Source organism: Danio rerio, chromosome 6 (assembly GCF_049306965.1).
Source record: "Danio rerio strain Tuebingen ecotype United States chromosome 6, GRCz12tu, whole genome shotgun sequence".
Classification (NCBI taxonomy): domain Eukaryota; kingdom Metazoa; phylum Chordata; class Actinopteri; order Cypriniformes; family Danionidae; genus Danio; species Danio rerio.
Genome location: NC_133181.1, coordinates 32,900,994 through 32,915,543, shown reverse-complemented (window position 1 = coordinate 32,915,543; position 14,550 = coordinate 32,900,994). Strand labels below are relative to the sequence as shown.

At 35.4% G+C, this 14,550-nt stretch overlaps 1 protein-coding gene across 11 annotated transcripts in view; it reads right to left on the bottom strand.

The window, feature by feature from the left end:
* Nucleotides 1–14,550, bottom strand: part of shroom2a (shroom family member 2a) — a 79,847-nt gene that overhangs the window by 51,827 nt on the left and 13,470 nt on the right. For all 11 annotated transcript variants that reach the window (XM_017356632.3, XM_017356634.3, XM_017356633.3 and 8 more), the window contains exon 2: nucleotides 519–667. In XM_017356632.3, the coding sequence (XP_017212121.1) occupies nucleotides 519–667 (149 nt within the window). The remainder of the gene's footprint in view (nucleotides 1–518; nucleotides 668–14,550) is intronic.

Below are 14,550 nucleotides of genomic sequence, written 5' to 3'. Positions count from 1 at the left end.
ACTTTAATCATACAAAACTTCTGTGTGGCAAGAAGAACTGTAAACATGTCTTTGTTCACCCCTATCATCTCTCCTTTTGTCAGGTCTTGGTGCAGGTTTCCTATGGCAATACGACGTATTTCCATTAGAGTCAACAGCATAAAACACATGCATTGTATCGGCTGTGGTAAACTTGCATCCTGATCTGATGCAGAAGACAAGGCAAACACAGATACAAAGTGTTCTTAGAGTTACATGTGATTATGGTTGAACCTTTGAAGTTACATGGAATGTTCTGACAAAATTTTTTAGTTCACTTTCTAGACTTTGAACTTCAAGACCATTGCTATTTATGGAGGACGTGGCATCTAAAATATCTTACTTTGTGTTCTGAAGATGAACAAAGGTCTCAAGGGACTGGATTGGAATGAGGGTGAGTAATTAATAACATAGATTACATTTTTGGGTTAACTAATCCTTTAATGTATAATTCCAAAAGAACAGGACCCAAAAAATGAGTGAGGCTGTGGACAAATTACCTTTTGACCACCAGGCTGAGAGTCTTGTAGGAGCTTTTGACTAGACAGATGGCCTCTTGTCTGAAGCCAGTGAGAGAAATGTTGTTGATGTTGATGAGTTCATCTCCAACCTGCAGTCTCACGGTCGCAGCCTTACTGCCCTCTTCCACCTGTGACACAGACAAAATACACTTAGGTGTATTTAATAGTTTTTTTTATCTGTGTCAACAAATATGTAATGTCATACATAAATATTCAGAAACGTCTAGCATTTTTTCAGAATTATTGAAACTTTAACTTTAAAAACACATGCTTAAATAGTAAATAATAAACAAAGAAACCTATTTCAAACACAATGCTTGCAAGAATACAGTATGTAATACACAGAAATGGAAAAAATGATTTACCATGACACAATGTCACAAGACATGCCAAACTTTTGGTCCATTACTTTTGAGAGACTTTATGGAAAAACAAAACTAAATAAACAAATAAATAAACTTTTTTTGTGGGGGGTGGATACTGGAGCATGTACTAATATGACAAGAAGCATTTCTTTAATAAACTATATTGGCCATAGTGTATGAGTGTGTGCGTGTGAATAAACGACTGTGTGTGAACAAGTAAGTGTATGAGTGCTTCCCCCTGGGGATTCACAAATTACTGTACTCTCAGTGCTGGGTTGTGGCTAGAAGTGCAAACGCCACAAAGCATACACCAGAAAAACTGGTGGTTCATTCTGCTGCAGTGACCCCTGAAAAAAACCTACAGTGACTTATTGTGGCCCATTTCCACTGAGTTGTACAGTACAGTACGGTTCAGTACATTTTTTTGACTGTTTCCTGAATTGTGTTACAGAGATACGTCACTACCTCGTGCAACAAGCCAGGAGAATGAAAACAAAGAAACCGCACAACTTGGTTGTGTTTAAAAACACAACTATGACATTACACCGCAATAATATATTCTTATAACAATGAGCCAGGGGGGATGCAATGGTGCAGTGGGTTGCACTATCGACTCACAGCAAGAAGGTCACTGGTTAGTCTCGTCGGGGTCAGTTGGCATTTCTGTGTGGAGTTTGCATGTTCTTGCAGTGTTCGTGTGGGTTTCCTTCAGGTGCTCCGGTTTCCCCCACAAGTATAAAGACATGTGGTATAGTGGAATTGGTTATGTTAAAATTGACCACTGTTTATGTTTGTGTGAATAAGTGTGTATGGATGTTTCCCAGTGATGGGTTGCAGCTGGATGGGCATCTGCTGCGTAAAACATGTCTCGGATAAGTTGGCGGTTCATTCCTCTGTGGTGACCCCAAATCAATAATGGGACTAAGCTGAAAAGAAAATTAATGAATAGCAAGCCATGGTCATCCCAAGCTTAAACAAAGCTTGTTATCGTCTTAATGAACAGCCATAAAGCCAAGAAGAAGAGCAGAACTACTCTGTGCACTGTAGTTGTTCACAAGGCCGTCTAAAGTTTGGGCTTTCTTGCTTGACGCCCACCGCGCGTTTATATTTAAAATAATAAATAGCTTAAGCTGATGATAATAATGTGAAAAAATGAAGGAGAAGCCGGAAAAAACAATGGAGCAAAGGATTCTTTAGAAACCTAAAACATGAACAAATTGCCCTGTTTAACTATTATCATCACCTTTTGGACTGTTATGAACTCAGACTGATGGAATCACTTTCTAACGGAGGTTACGTGTGCTGACGAAGATTAAAGATACCGATGAGAGGTTTGCACTGACTTGGCTGTATGTTGCGGGTTGTTTTTAAACCCAAACAAGTACTAAATCTATGCTGTGTGTTGTTGTTCTTTAATTGGTAGCATATCAGAGAATATAAGGGTCTGTGTGTTCATATATTGTTGCATTAATTAATTTATTTTATATAATTGCAGACGTTACAGTAGACTATTTCCAACTGTCTTTGATCTGCAGTTATAATCAAATCCTGTTTATAGAATGATTAGTAATGAACATTTATACACAAGTATTTATGTATATAAGCTGAAGGAAAGTAAGAGGATTCATTTAGTAATAAAACACCCTGGTATGTTGCTGTGAGAAACGCATTCAATGTGTTTCTACTCTGGCTTAGTTTACATTGGCATGCCAGTTACATTCTAACAGGCTACATCATGTAGTTAACATGCAGACTTAAGGTGTGTTTTTTTGTTTTTTTTGTTTTTTTTGTTTTTTTTTTACAAAGTGAGCAAAATACTTGATAATGTCAGCTTGCACACTTTTAAAACCACAATTTGCCTAGACATTAATAATCTGTGTAGATAAGATGGATCTTGACTGCATGGAAAAATCAGGTCTGACTTAACCACCTACAAAGTAACTGTCTGCACAAACAGTCCAGAAGAGCTGTGTTAAGCTTTGGATAATTGGGTATATGTGCAGGGCTCAAAAATCCCTCGAGCACTTCCTAAAACAAAAGAACTGCACAAACTACAGTGCCAAAATACATTATTTGTTATGTTTTACCCTTCAATGACCAAATGAGAATGGCATGTTCACCTTTCTAAATCAGCAAGGGGGGCATGTCATAAGCGTTCCACGTTAACATTTTACCTCTAGAGCCAAACTTGATGTAAGTTAATCGTAAAAAATTCTGTCATGAAAATCTGATTTCAGGAAATGTGTAGCCAAATAGGGGGTTTGGTCTAAAGTAAAGTAAAGTAAAATACATTCCTGAGGTGATATGTAATGCCGCTTTATCTTCTAGTAAGCCACTTATCTGCTATTTGAGCCTTTACCCCAAAGTTGATCACGACTTGTTCATTATTTACTTTCTAGGTATGTCTATTACTCATCAAACATGATCCTCTCTGGGGAGATATTATCCATACACAGGCATATATTTATATCGTTACATGATGTCATTAGTAACATTTTAAAAGGTCAACTTTAAGCTTGAATGGACAACAAATCTTGACTGATTATACTGTACATGCAAGTTTTATCACCAGCTGTTATATTCAAGTGCCAATCGGTCCAATAATAAACCATCTTACAGCGCACACGTGCTCTATTAAGAATGCACAAATGTGGCTATTTTAGCTATTCCTTTGTTGTATGTGGTCTTTGCTGTGTTTATTATTTTAACAGCAGCAGGACTCTGTGACATCCGGACTCGAGAACCCCCCCTCAGAGTTTATAAAGCAAGGAAAACTTTAAGAATGCTGAAATAAGAAGCACTTAGAATAACCTCAAACGTTAATGCTAAACAGGCTCACCAGTGAGTGCCCCCCTCTGGCATTCCGCACCACACCGAGAGAATAAATGACTTAGAACAATGGAAATGTTCACCAGAAAGGTATCAGACCAACATACGCATAGCAAATGCTATCGGAGAGCAAGGGTCTGGATGTTTTTAATGGGAACGTGAGGTAAAAGCTGAGGTGAGAGTGAAAAAAGACATTTTTCTCCTATGCTTGTGACCAAGTCAAAACCAAATCCAAATGTTTGGAAGTCCATGCCAAGAATAAGGTCTTAAAAACACTTGAACTAGTCTTGAACTAATCGAGAACTATCAATGACTTCTAAAGTCACGTCACATTAAGGGTTTATCTTCTTGAAGAATGTTTTCATAGTTCCTGTAACTTATGTCAGACACTGATCTTTAGTGTGAATAGAATAATAGAATAGAAGAACACTATTTAGGGGCTGCTTTATTAAGCAGGTGCATATGATAAATATGCCATATGATGCACCAGCTCCCACCTTTATTTTTCTTTTAATTTCTATAGTATACTCCACAAACCAACTCAACTATTATTGGGTGTACTCACACTAGGCATTTGACAAGTGCGAGTGCCCCGAATCACGCCCAGGCACGGTTTAGTTGGCCAGCCCTTGCCCGGTTGGAAGAGGTGTGCCAGAATGTGGTTCAGTTGGTCTTTGTGGTATGCTTGTAGTGTGAGTGAATGGGAACTGTCATAGTTTTTGAAAGATAACTAGATCACTGCACCTCAGCTGCCACCTTCAGCAAACATCCTAATACATGTAGCAATAGGAATTTCATAAAACTGAGTGTCAAAAGTGGTGGATCTTTTCAGCAAAATATTTGACTGTCATCACATCCCAAACGACTTAAAACAAAACAATATAACTACAGCAATCTCCATTGTACTGAGAAGAGTATAATGGAGATTGCAGTACAATGGAGATCTTCCTAATTGAACAGTCAATCATCGATGATGCAAGCGTGCTCAGGCTCGAAAGATAAAATTGCAGTGTGAGTGCAGGCTGAGGGTGAGAGACAATTGCACCCTGCAAGTTTCAAGGCAACCATGCCTAGTGTGAGTACACAGTTAAGGACCTGGCACTGGACTTAAGCTGTACACTATACACTCATGTGATACATCTGAAGAAAATAAACCACATATTAGACAGTGATTATTACTATGTGATTTCAAATCTGAGTCTAATGTAGTAGTCTTTACCTGTTGTGTGAAGTTAACACAAGGTTACATTTGGTGTAGACGGATAGACAGACATTATTTACCAAAATGAAGAAAGCCTGTGTGACTTAGGGCCGGTACACACCAAGCCGATACCAAACAACTAGCACAACTGTGTTGTCACCTTGCGTTGGTTCACATCTGGACAAAAAAGCTGCCTGTGAACACACTAAACAGATGGCAGCTGACTGATTCAAGAGCATGCATTCTGCACCTTTGCGAGACGCGTCTTTCTCACTGCGGAGGGCAGTATCTGTTTTTTGGTTCCGAATGGCAGAACCGTAAGTTCAGATGTACTTGCAAAGTGTAAACAAAACAGCATACCATTATCACCAAAACTCTCACTCACTACAGAGGAATTCGCTCCAGCAAATATTTCTGATAATCTAATAATCCATATCATTTGCAAATATAATTACTGTCTTCTTTGTGTTCTTTCTGAACTTCAATTGTTTACTTGCTATGTCACTTCACTACTTCAATTTCGTGCCCTGTTTCATTGCAGACACAGATTTGACATGCTGAATTGAGCCAATGAGCTCTGGCGTTAACCAGATGAGAGGCAACATGTGGAACACACCAAACCAACTTGCTGAATTGACGTGTTGCTGACTGACAAAGACCAATGGTTGACCATCAGTTTGGTGTGCCCTTAATGTAACACTTAAATGGTTTTGCTTTTGTTTTCAGTTTACGTCCCTTCCTGGTGGTGCTACCGCTATCACGAAAATAATCCTAGTGGAAACTTGGTTGTCATGGCTTCTTCTGCTACTTCTCTCTTCAGTTTCTTTTGACACTACTTCTAGCACCACAACGCTACAAAAGAAGTATTAGTACAAGACAAAATCGCTGTTGAGAACATGTTGCAGACTTAAGTGGAAGTAAATAAATTGCCAAATTTTGTTGCTTTTATTATTTTTTGTTTTTTTGGGCACAAGCCGTTCTTGACGCTTCGAAAAAAAAACATAATGAATAAAGGCTGCACCTCTGAACTCACATGAACTGTTTTAATAATGTTTTCACTATCTTTCTAAACCTTTGTGGTGTCAGTGACATAGGCTGTCAATGCATGGGGCAGAAACCTCTCAGATTTGAATCTTGAATTGTGTTCAGAGGATCAACAAAAGTCTTAAGTGCATGGAGCAACATGAGGCGAGTATTTAATCACAGAACTAACTAATCCTTTCATGAAGAAAATTATTCTTTATGGAAACTGTCGTGTTGTTTCTTGTCATGTTAAAACTATTTAATCAACCACCTCTACTCTCACTCTACAATGTGTCTGGTTGTTTCATTCCAAATTTCTGGAAGACATGAACAATTAACATTTCATTTAAAAGTTTATTGAATGGGTTAGTCCATATTTTATGCACATTTAGTTTAAGCCAAACCATTTTTTCTTTATTTCTTTATTTTTTTAGATTATTTGTCAAAGGCTTTTCCAAGAACAACTCTTAAAGCTTACTTTAAAAATACCATGTAAACTGCACCATAGCCTACAGCATGCTAACCAATGCCAAACACAGCTCCAGCCAACCAGGTGCTATTTCTAAGGAATTTTTCAAGAGCTTGAAATAAGTTCTATGACCTTGCAGTCTCGATATGGGGTCTGGAGTGTGGGGTGAGGTGAGGGAAGGATGTGGCACAGAAGAATGTGGGAGTTTTGCTGACTGGTGTCCTGTGCTCAATGCTGACAGAGCACTAGGATTTACAGCTACTGTGATCAACACACACACACACACACACACACACACACACACACACACACACACACACACACACACACACACACACACACACACACACATATATATATATACTCAAAGTACAAATGTTCATCCAAGAGACATCACTTCTCAACAATGGTCCTATTGTCAAATCTTAACAATGAGAGCGCATTCAATATACACCAGGAGCTATAATGAGACTCTGCCCAAACATAACAATAGTATGACTAAGGGCTTTTTTGTTTCAGCTGAATTTGATCGTACACCAAAGAATTTGAGGCAACTCCTGATACAACAAAAGTGTTGAACTGTTCAGATTAAACTCTTTTGAATGAACATTGTATCCTAGCACAAACAAAAGACCATGAGCTCCTTGTGGCTTAACATCAGGAATGCATCTAAATTCCTGCCCCTCCAGGCAATAAAATAAAGATTGAAGACAGGATTTCAAAAAATGTTTGTTGCAGTCACATTCCATCTATCAAAAGGCCCCACAGAGTGAGTATCATCCAAATTGACAACCCCTTGTATGCATTTATTTGTTTGTATGCAAGATACATAATCTAATGAGTCCTTTTATTCCAATCTGTACGTCTAGATTACCATTTCCATGCCTAACTCTCAAAAAGAGTGTGACAACAATGCTCCTGAAGTACTTTTGTAAAGAAATGATTTACAATAATTGATATACCTTTAAAGACAAAGTTATATCAAAGGTATGCAAATTCACTGTATGCTTTTGCACATTCTAACTAAAAACTGTAAAAATGATTTTTATATATTTTTACATAATTATTTGCTTCAAATACATTTTTTATGCATTTTCTCCCCATAGCTGATTGGTTGAACTCATAACTTAAAAAGCCCCTATTTTGCATTATAAACCATATTTTGGTTTTGGGGGTCTCCAACAACAGGCTGATATGCATGCAAGTTCATTTGTTCCTAAAACTCCCCATTAAGTGAGGCTAATCTGCTGTGATTGGTCCGATGACCCAGTTTGTTGTGATTGGTCGACTGGGTTCAGTGTGAGACATTTAATGCTAACCCTAAGTAATAACAACGAAACATATTCAGTATTAATCCACACATGGGCAAAAGTTGAACTATTTTGAAAATTGACTGCGTGCGTGTAGGAACAGTTGATGGTGGGCATAGCAAAGACAAATGGCAGAGGATAACAAGTTCAGAAATGCATTTAATTTGGTAAAGGAAGAAGTATGTGTTATGTTTTTAACGTGGTTTTGGACACAATAAGTGAATAGCCCCATACAGATTTAACCTGAGAGATACAATACAAGCACTGATCTATAACAGATAAGTGATTACAAGCAGCGCGGGGTAATTACAGGTTACAATTAAACAAAAATTTTGCAAACTACACAAAATGTCCATATCCGATCACGTGGTCCCGATTTGGAGGTATTATAATGTAGATGACGACAACATTGCCATAGCAAACCATGAGATTTGAGGTGATGTTTGTTTTTATATTAGATTCTTTTAAATATTTACTGTTGCACTAAAGTCCAAAAGTGAAGAATTTATGTTATTTATTACTTGATTGTTTAAGCTACCTCACAGAAGTACTCTGATTGTTAACTGAGTGGTTTATTGTTAAAATAGGGTTAATTAAAAAAAAAAAAAAATAGGGAACATCTTGGATCTGTTTCTTCACTCTTCTTTTTTTATGTACTATAGAAGTATCGGACGAAGTATCAGTATCGGCAGATTATCAAAATCAAATGACTCTAACTCAAAAAAAACTTGATTGGGACATCCCTACTTGCATGTTATAATCCGGAGGAAGAAGAAACTGGTCCATATAAACTGAAATAGTTACTGACAAAGTCCCTGTCAAAGTCTGAAAATGTCCCATACATAATATTCTCTGCTTCTCTTTCCTTTAATATCAAACAGCCAGCGAATCCCACATAGCAGCGCAGGTTATTGTATCAAAGATCAGAAAAATGACAGGAACAAACACAGCACTAGTTTGTCTTTATTGTGGTATTGTTGTGAAAATGAACTTTAACTCTTGATTCCCCACAGCAAAATCTCCATCTGTCAGTGATCGGCATCTTCACTACATGATCAGTCCTTTGATCCCCTGCGCTCCGCTCCTGTCTAAAGGGAAAGGCGCATTCCCATTTTACCAGATCTGGTACTACATATTTTGCGATGTACCGTAACTATGTCGATGCGTTCAGGTAAAAGATCCGGACCCAACACGATTGAGTGTACTACACTGTAAAAAATGAATCTTGAGGCTTGTAATTTTCATTAAAAAAAATTTATGTGGTCATTAAAAATAATGTGCATATTTTCTTTAAAAAAATCGATATTCTGGATTTATTATAAAATATTGAGAGGATGTCGCTAATATAACTAAGATTTCAATTTCACTTATTTTTTTAAGCAAACCAGTGCAATTATTAGGCTTACTTTGAGAAACCAATTAAGCTAAAAAAATTGAGGAAAGATGGCTTCACCTTTATTTTAAGAAAATTTACTCAATTTTGTGGATTTAATTGAGATGTTTGCATTTGAACCTCAACAACGGCAGTGATCAGACGACATTTTGAAGGAGCAGATTTACAGCGAGCATGTTAAAAGGTAAGCATTAACAGTTTATCATTTTTTTTGTCTTAAATAGCCTAAGCTCTTTTAAGAAAGACAAATGCTGTTCAAGCTTGTTCAGGAGCTTAGTTTTTGCCATATGATGTGTAAAGGGATACACGGGTATTTTTAACCACCCATTCCTATTTGAAATTGATTTGCTTTAATGTTCATTCTGAATTATATAATGAAATTGAACAAATTATTTTCATTTTAATATTTAACAGCAGTGATCAGGCAACAGTTAAACAGGGTGGACGAACAACAGTGAGCTTGTTAAGTGGTAAGTCTAAGCTAAGCTAAGTTATCTATAGCTATTCATGGGGTTTTCCTTTTACAGCATTGATAATGCAATGTAATGAACTGTGTTTATATATAATACTGTATATAAATACTAACATGTGTTTGCTTAATTTTTCAGATTAATGAAGAAAATGTTCACAGTATTTTCCCACTGAAGAGGAGTGGTTCATTCGGGCAGATTTTGATAAAGAGAATGGGTGCCAAACAGCAGGTATTTTTAATAATGTTATTTGTGCATTATTATTATTATTATTATTATTATTAGGCAATATTACTACTTTCTACACTTTTTTTGCATCAGACCTCACATTAAATCAAGGAGGAGATGAGAGATGTCGTCCTCTGTTGCTGGTCTATCTCTATGAATAAGAGGAAGAGCTCATCCATGAGTGCAATGTAAGTGTCTAGATATTGTTTAGATATCTAGAAGTGTTTAGATATTAATGGTCTTTAGAAAACTGCATTTTATATTTTTGCATGTTTACAAAAACAAAAATATAGCTCAAGCACTACATTGTTGAATGCACTATTCCTTGTATAAACATGGTTTGTTTTTATAAATTTATATCTTTGTACACTAGAATACATTTTAAAAAGACCCTGTCCATTATAAGTCAAAATACTTGTGCACTTGTTTCAGTCAGCAAGGTCTACTCAAACATTTTATAGAATTACGTGTTCACAGAGATACAAAGAAATGGTTTGTTTCCTTAATATATTTACTTAATGTGTTTTAGTAAACCTTAAATATTTGAAATGTACAACTGCATAATTTCATAATAATAAACTTAATGTTTATTTTACAGTGTGGGATTGCACAGAGAATTGCTGTCTGCCAGAGGAATGACCAACCATGAGGACTTCTGCATTGTCTTGGAGGATGAGTGAGTCATGACTCATGGCTAGCTTAGAAAATCTAGAATTGCTGAATTGGATTTATACAAATATTCCCCAAATTAAAATCACTTACAAAGAAACATATATTTCTGACACAAATTCACTGCTACAACCTTTTGGGGAAATTTCACTGCATTGATTGATTGATTGATTGTGTTGCTAATATTAGAGATGCAGCTTTTATACTGGTTTTATATGTTATGCAATACACACATTCAGTCAGATTTAGTCTAAAATGTGAATATTCCTACAAAAGAAAGTTGACAGAACATTTTTTCTATGGCATGGGTAAAGGAATTTTTTATCAGAGATTAACATTGCTGTAAACTTTATATAGATTTGTTTAACATATTGTACCATTTTTTTTTAAAATCGGTGGAACGTGTAATAAAATGATATTTGGCAAAAATGTATTGTGTATGTATTTCATTGTACTTTATATATTTTACATTTTATTAATGAGTAAATTTCATTAGTAAATTTGAGTAAATGGTGATTTATTTGCATATATTATAAAAGCAGATTCTGCTAATAATATTAAATTCAACATCTATCACTCAAAAAAAATAGTAATTTTCACATGATTCATTCAAGTGGTTTTTGTTAAAAAAAATAGATATGAGTAAATTGTGGTGGATTTGCTTAAATCATAAAAGCAGATTCCGCTAATAATATTAAAATCTTCATCTATCACTCAAAAATTTTTGTAATTTTCACATGATTCATTCAAGTGGTTTTTGCTTAAAAAAATCAAGTTAATAATTTACTTAAAAATAATTTGTGCAATAGTGTTACAACTAATTTTTTTTGTAAATAGCACGTAAGATTTTTTACAGTGTATTTTGTTAAAGAATAAATAGTTTTAAACATGGTGCACTTTCAGATTTATAGATTTACTAGTAAAAATGCTTCTAGAAGACCTGTGGCAGATCTTCGCATTTTAAAAGACTGATTTAAGTGATTGTTTTAAACAAGAAACAAGACATCACATGGAAAAAAAAAAAAAAAACATTGACACCCTCATAAACCACTGGGAACTTTAATCCTTAAACAACTATAAATATATTTTTAAAAACTGCAATTAACTTAAAAAAAAAGTATATTTTAGCTTATAATCAATAACTTCCAGTCAGTGTTTTAGATTGTGATACAGTCTTTAATCTATTTCATGAGAAAAATAAATAAAAATCTACTTGCAGATCCAAGAACGTTAATAACACTGTTGTGTTGTTCCCATCACACCACAATTGGTTGCCTCCATATCTAAGGACAGCCTACACACAGCAGTGTGTTTCCTTAAACAAGCACCATTATTTTCCCAGCAGCCTTTGGCAATTTGGAGCAGTCTAAACAATGAATGTGCGCATGTGTGTATTTGCATTGAACAAGCACTCAGAAAAGATAAGAGCAAAGGTCTTGAAAAACTTCAAAACAAGTAAAGTGAGGTAAAATGTCCTTTCCTTACACTTCTTACTCTAAACATGAACAGACATGAACAGAGTTAAAAGTCAAGCTCTTCAAAAACAAATACTAATGAATGCAAGTCTATATTTATCGCACCTGCCACTCCTCAAGTGAAGTCATTATAGTAAAAAGACTATCATTAACTTTTCATCTCATGGGTTTCAATATGTAGGTGAAGGGCTGTCCACACAAAATTTGCTCTGAGCGGGTCAAGACTTGATAGAAAACTTGATGAATCTTATTGTTGGCAAACTGCTTTACCAGAGGCTCATTAAATAGCTGCCCTTTTAGGGTCTGCGTGCAATGAAAGAACTAATAAATGAAAAACAAACATAGGCAGCGGATGATTGCATGGAGTATGCATGGAGTGTAAAACGAGATTATTGAAGTTTATTGAAACAGAGGATTTCAAATAAATGCAATGAAAACCTCTGGCAAATACAATTCAAGAGGAATGAGCGGAATTTTATCCTTTTTATTTTCTGAAAAACAACATTTTTTTAACTGCTTCTGCTTATGTATGAACCAATAAAGTAACAAACAAATGGGTTTTTCTACAGCACAGTCGACAGACTATAAAACCAGTAAAAAAAGACTTTAAAATGCAGAATTAAACAATGATGGGTATCTTGTTTTGATTTTAGCAATATCTTTTCTGATAAAGTGACAATATATTGGGCAACATTGTGCGTGTATGATAACCTTAATAACATCTTTAAGTTTATGATGTGCCACAATTTTTATATCATGTATTTACATGTATGTTTTAGATTTGAGGGAAGAAAAATCTGTGAAGACTATTTTAATTGTGATGCAGCCACTTTCTAAAACAGATTATGAATTACAAACTCAAGTTGTCTGAGTCTGGTTTAAAGGTCCCGTGAAATAAACTATATATATATATATATATATATATATATATATATATATATATATATATATATATATATATATATATATATATATGTATATTCTTTCAGCTTTGTCCCTTTTATAAATCCGGGGTCGCCACAGCGGAATGAACCACCAACTTATCCAGCACGCCACCCATCTCTGGGAAACATCCATACACACTCATTCGCTACGGACAATTAAGCCAGTATCCAATTCACCTGTACCGCATGTCATTGTACTGTGGGAGATATTTTATTTTATATATTTTATTTTATGATATTTTATTTATGTTTTAGGGCTTTAGCAACCATCCAGTACACCCTAACACATTTATGGTAAAGCAATAAAGCAAAACACAAGAAATATGTTAGCAGAAGAATGCCAATAGCCTGGCAACCATCCACAACACCCTACCATTCACTTTCAAGAAAAAAATCATTATTTATACAGTGTATTAAACAGTGAGCCTGTCGTGTCAGAGATTCCAATGACCTCACCTTGTGCTGAGGTATTATTTAAGAATTTAGCAAGACCACAGAATGCTCTCATCCTTCACTTACATGAAGTCAAAAGCAACGTGAACTTGCACAGGTCCCTTTAATCCAATCTAAATTTATCCCAGATGCTGTATCATGCAAGTCCAACAGGCTTCAGGCTGTCAAAGATAATTCAGTACATTTGGATAATCAAGCAAAGCTTCAACATTCCTGTGCTGTTCCTGGCACTGCCAGTTTGCTTCAGGAATCCCAGAGAAAAGTACTGAGACAATCCACTAAAAACAGAGAGAGAGAGAAAAGAAAATCTGACTGCATTTAATGCTAATTACCCCGCAAATTTCCAATCTTATAGTAAAAAAATCTCTTACTTATGTAGCTGTGTTTTCCTATAAATGTACTTCATTGTTTACATCCTACATGTTTATCTTTTTTCCCTTTTGAGACTTATTATAATTTCAGGGAACAGACAATTTACAAAACAGGCCTTTCAGAACACTTGTCAACAAATAATTTTCTCATCATCATTAACATATGCCTGTCACTTTATGTATGCCTACATGTTTGGATGAAATCCAGACCATGACAACTAAACATCTGCTTTTACAAAGACTGGTACAAAACAATCTTTCACAAATTTTCAATCTCTGAAACGAACCCTGTCTCACAGTGAATCATAATTGGAACGAGAAATGTTTATAAGCACCATAATTCATTCTAAATATGCACAACATTTATGTTAAAAAGCTAACAGCACAGCTTTAGAATATGTTGTTCATTTTTCATTCATTTGTATTGTCTGCAGCATTTGTACTTGAAGAGAACGTTTGAGACTAAAACACGATAGTTTTAAGAATAACAGCGGATTAAAAACAATGTTGCAATATGATGACAACCCTCCATGCACAACATATCAATGGATAAATGCAAGCATTTTACAAAATGTGAAGGTTTTGAGATCAGTCCACAATATGTTTTTAGGTGAGATCTCTGCATCTACACAATAATAATAGATTTTTGTGATAGGAAGTGAATTCTATGTCTAATATTATGACAGAGTGGTGTTTACGGCATTAGCTACTCATGAACTCTAAATCCTAGGTAACAGCAACTTGAACAAACAGGGTTCTTGAGAAGGTTATACCAGCTTTGCACCCAAGGTAAGGAATGTACTGTAAGCTC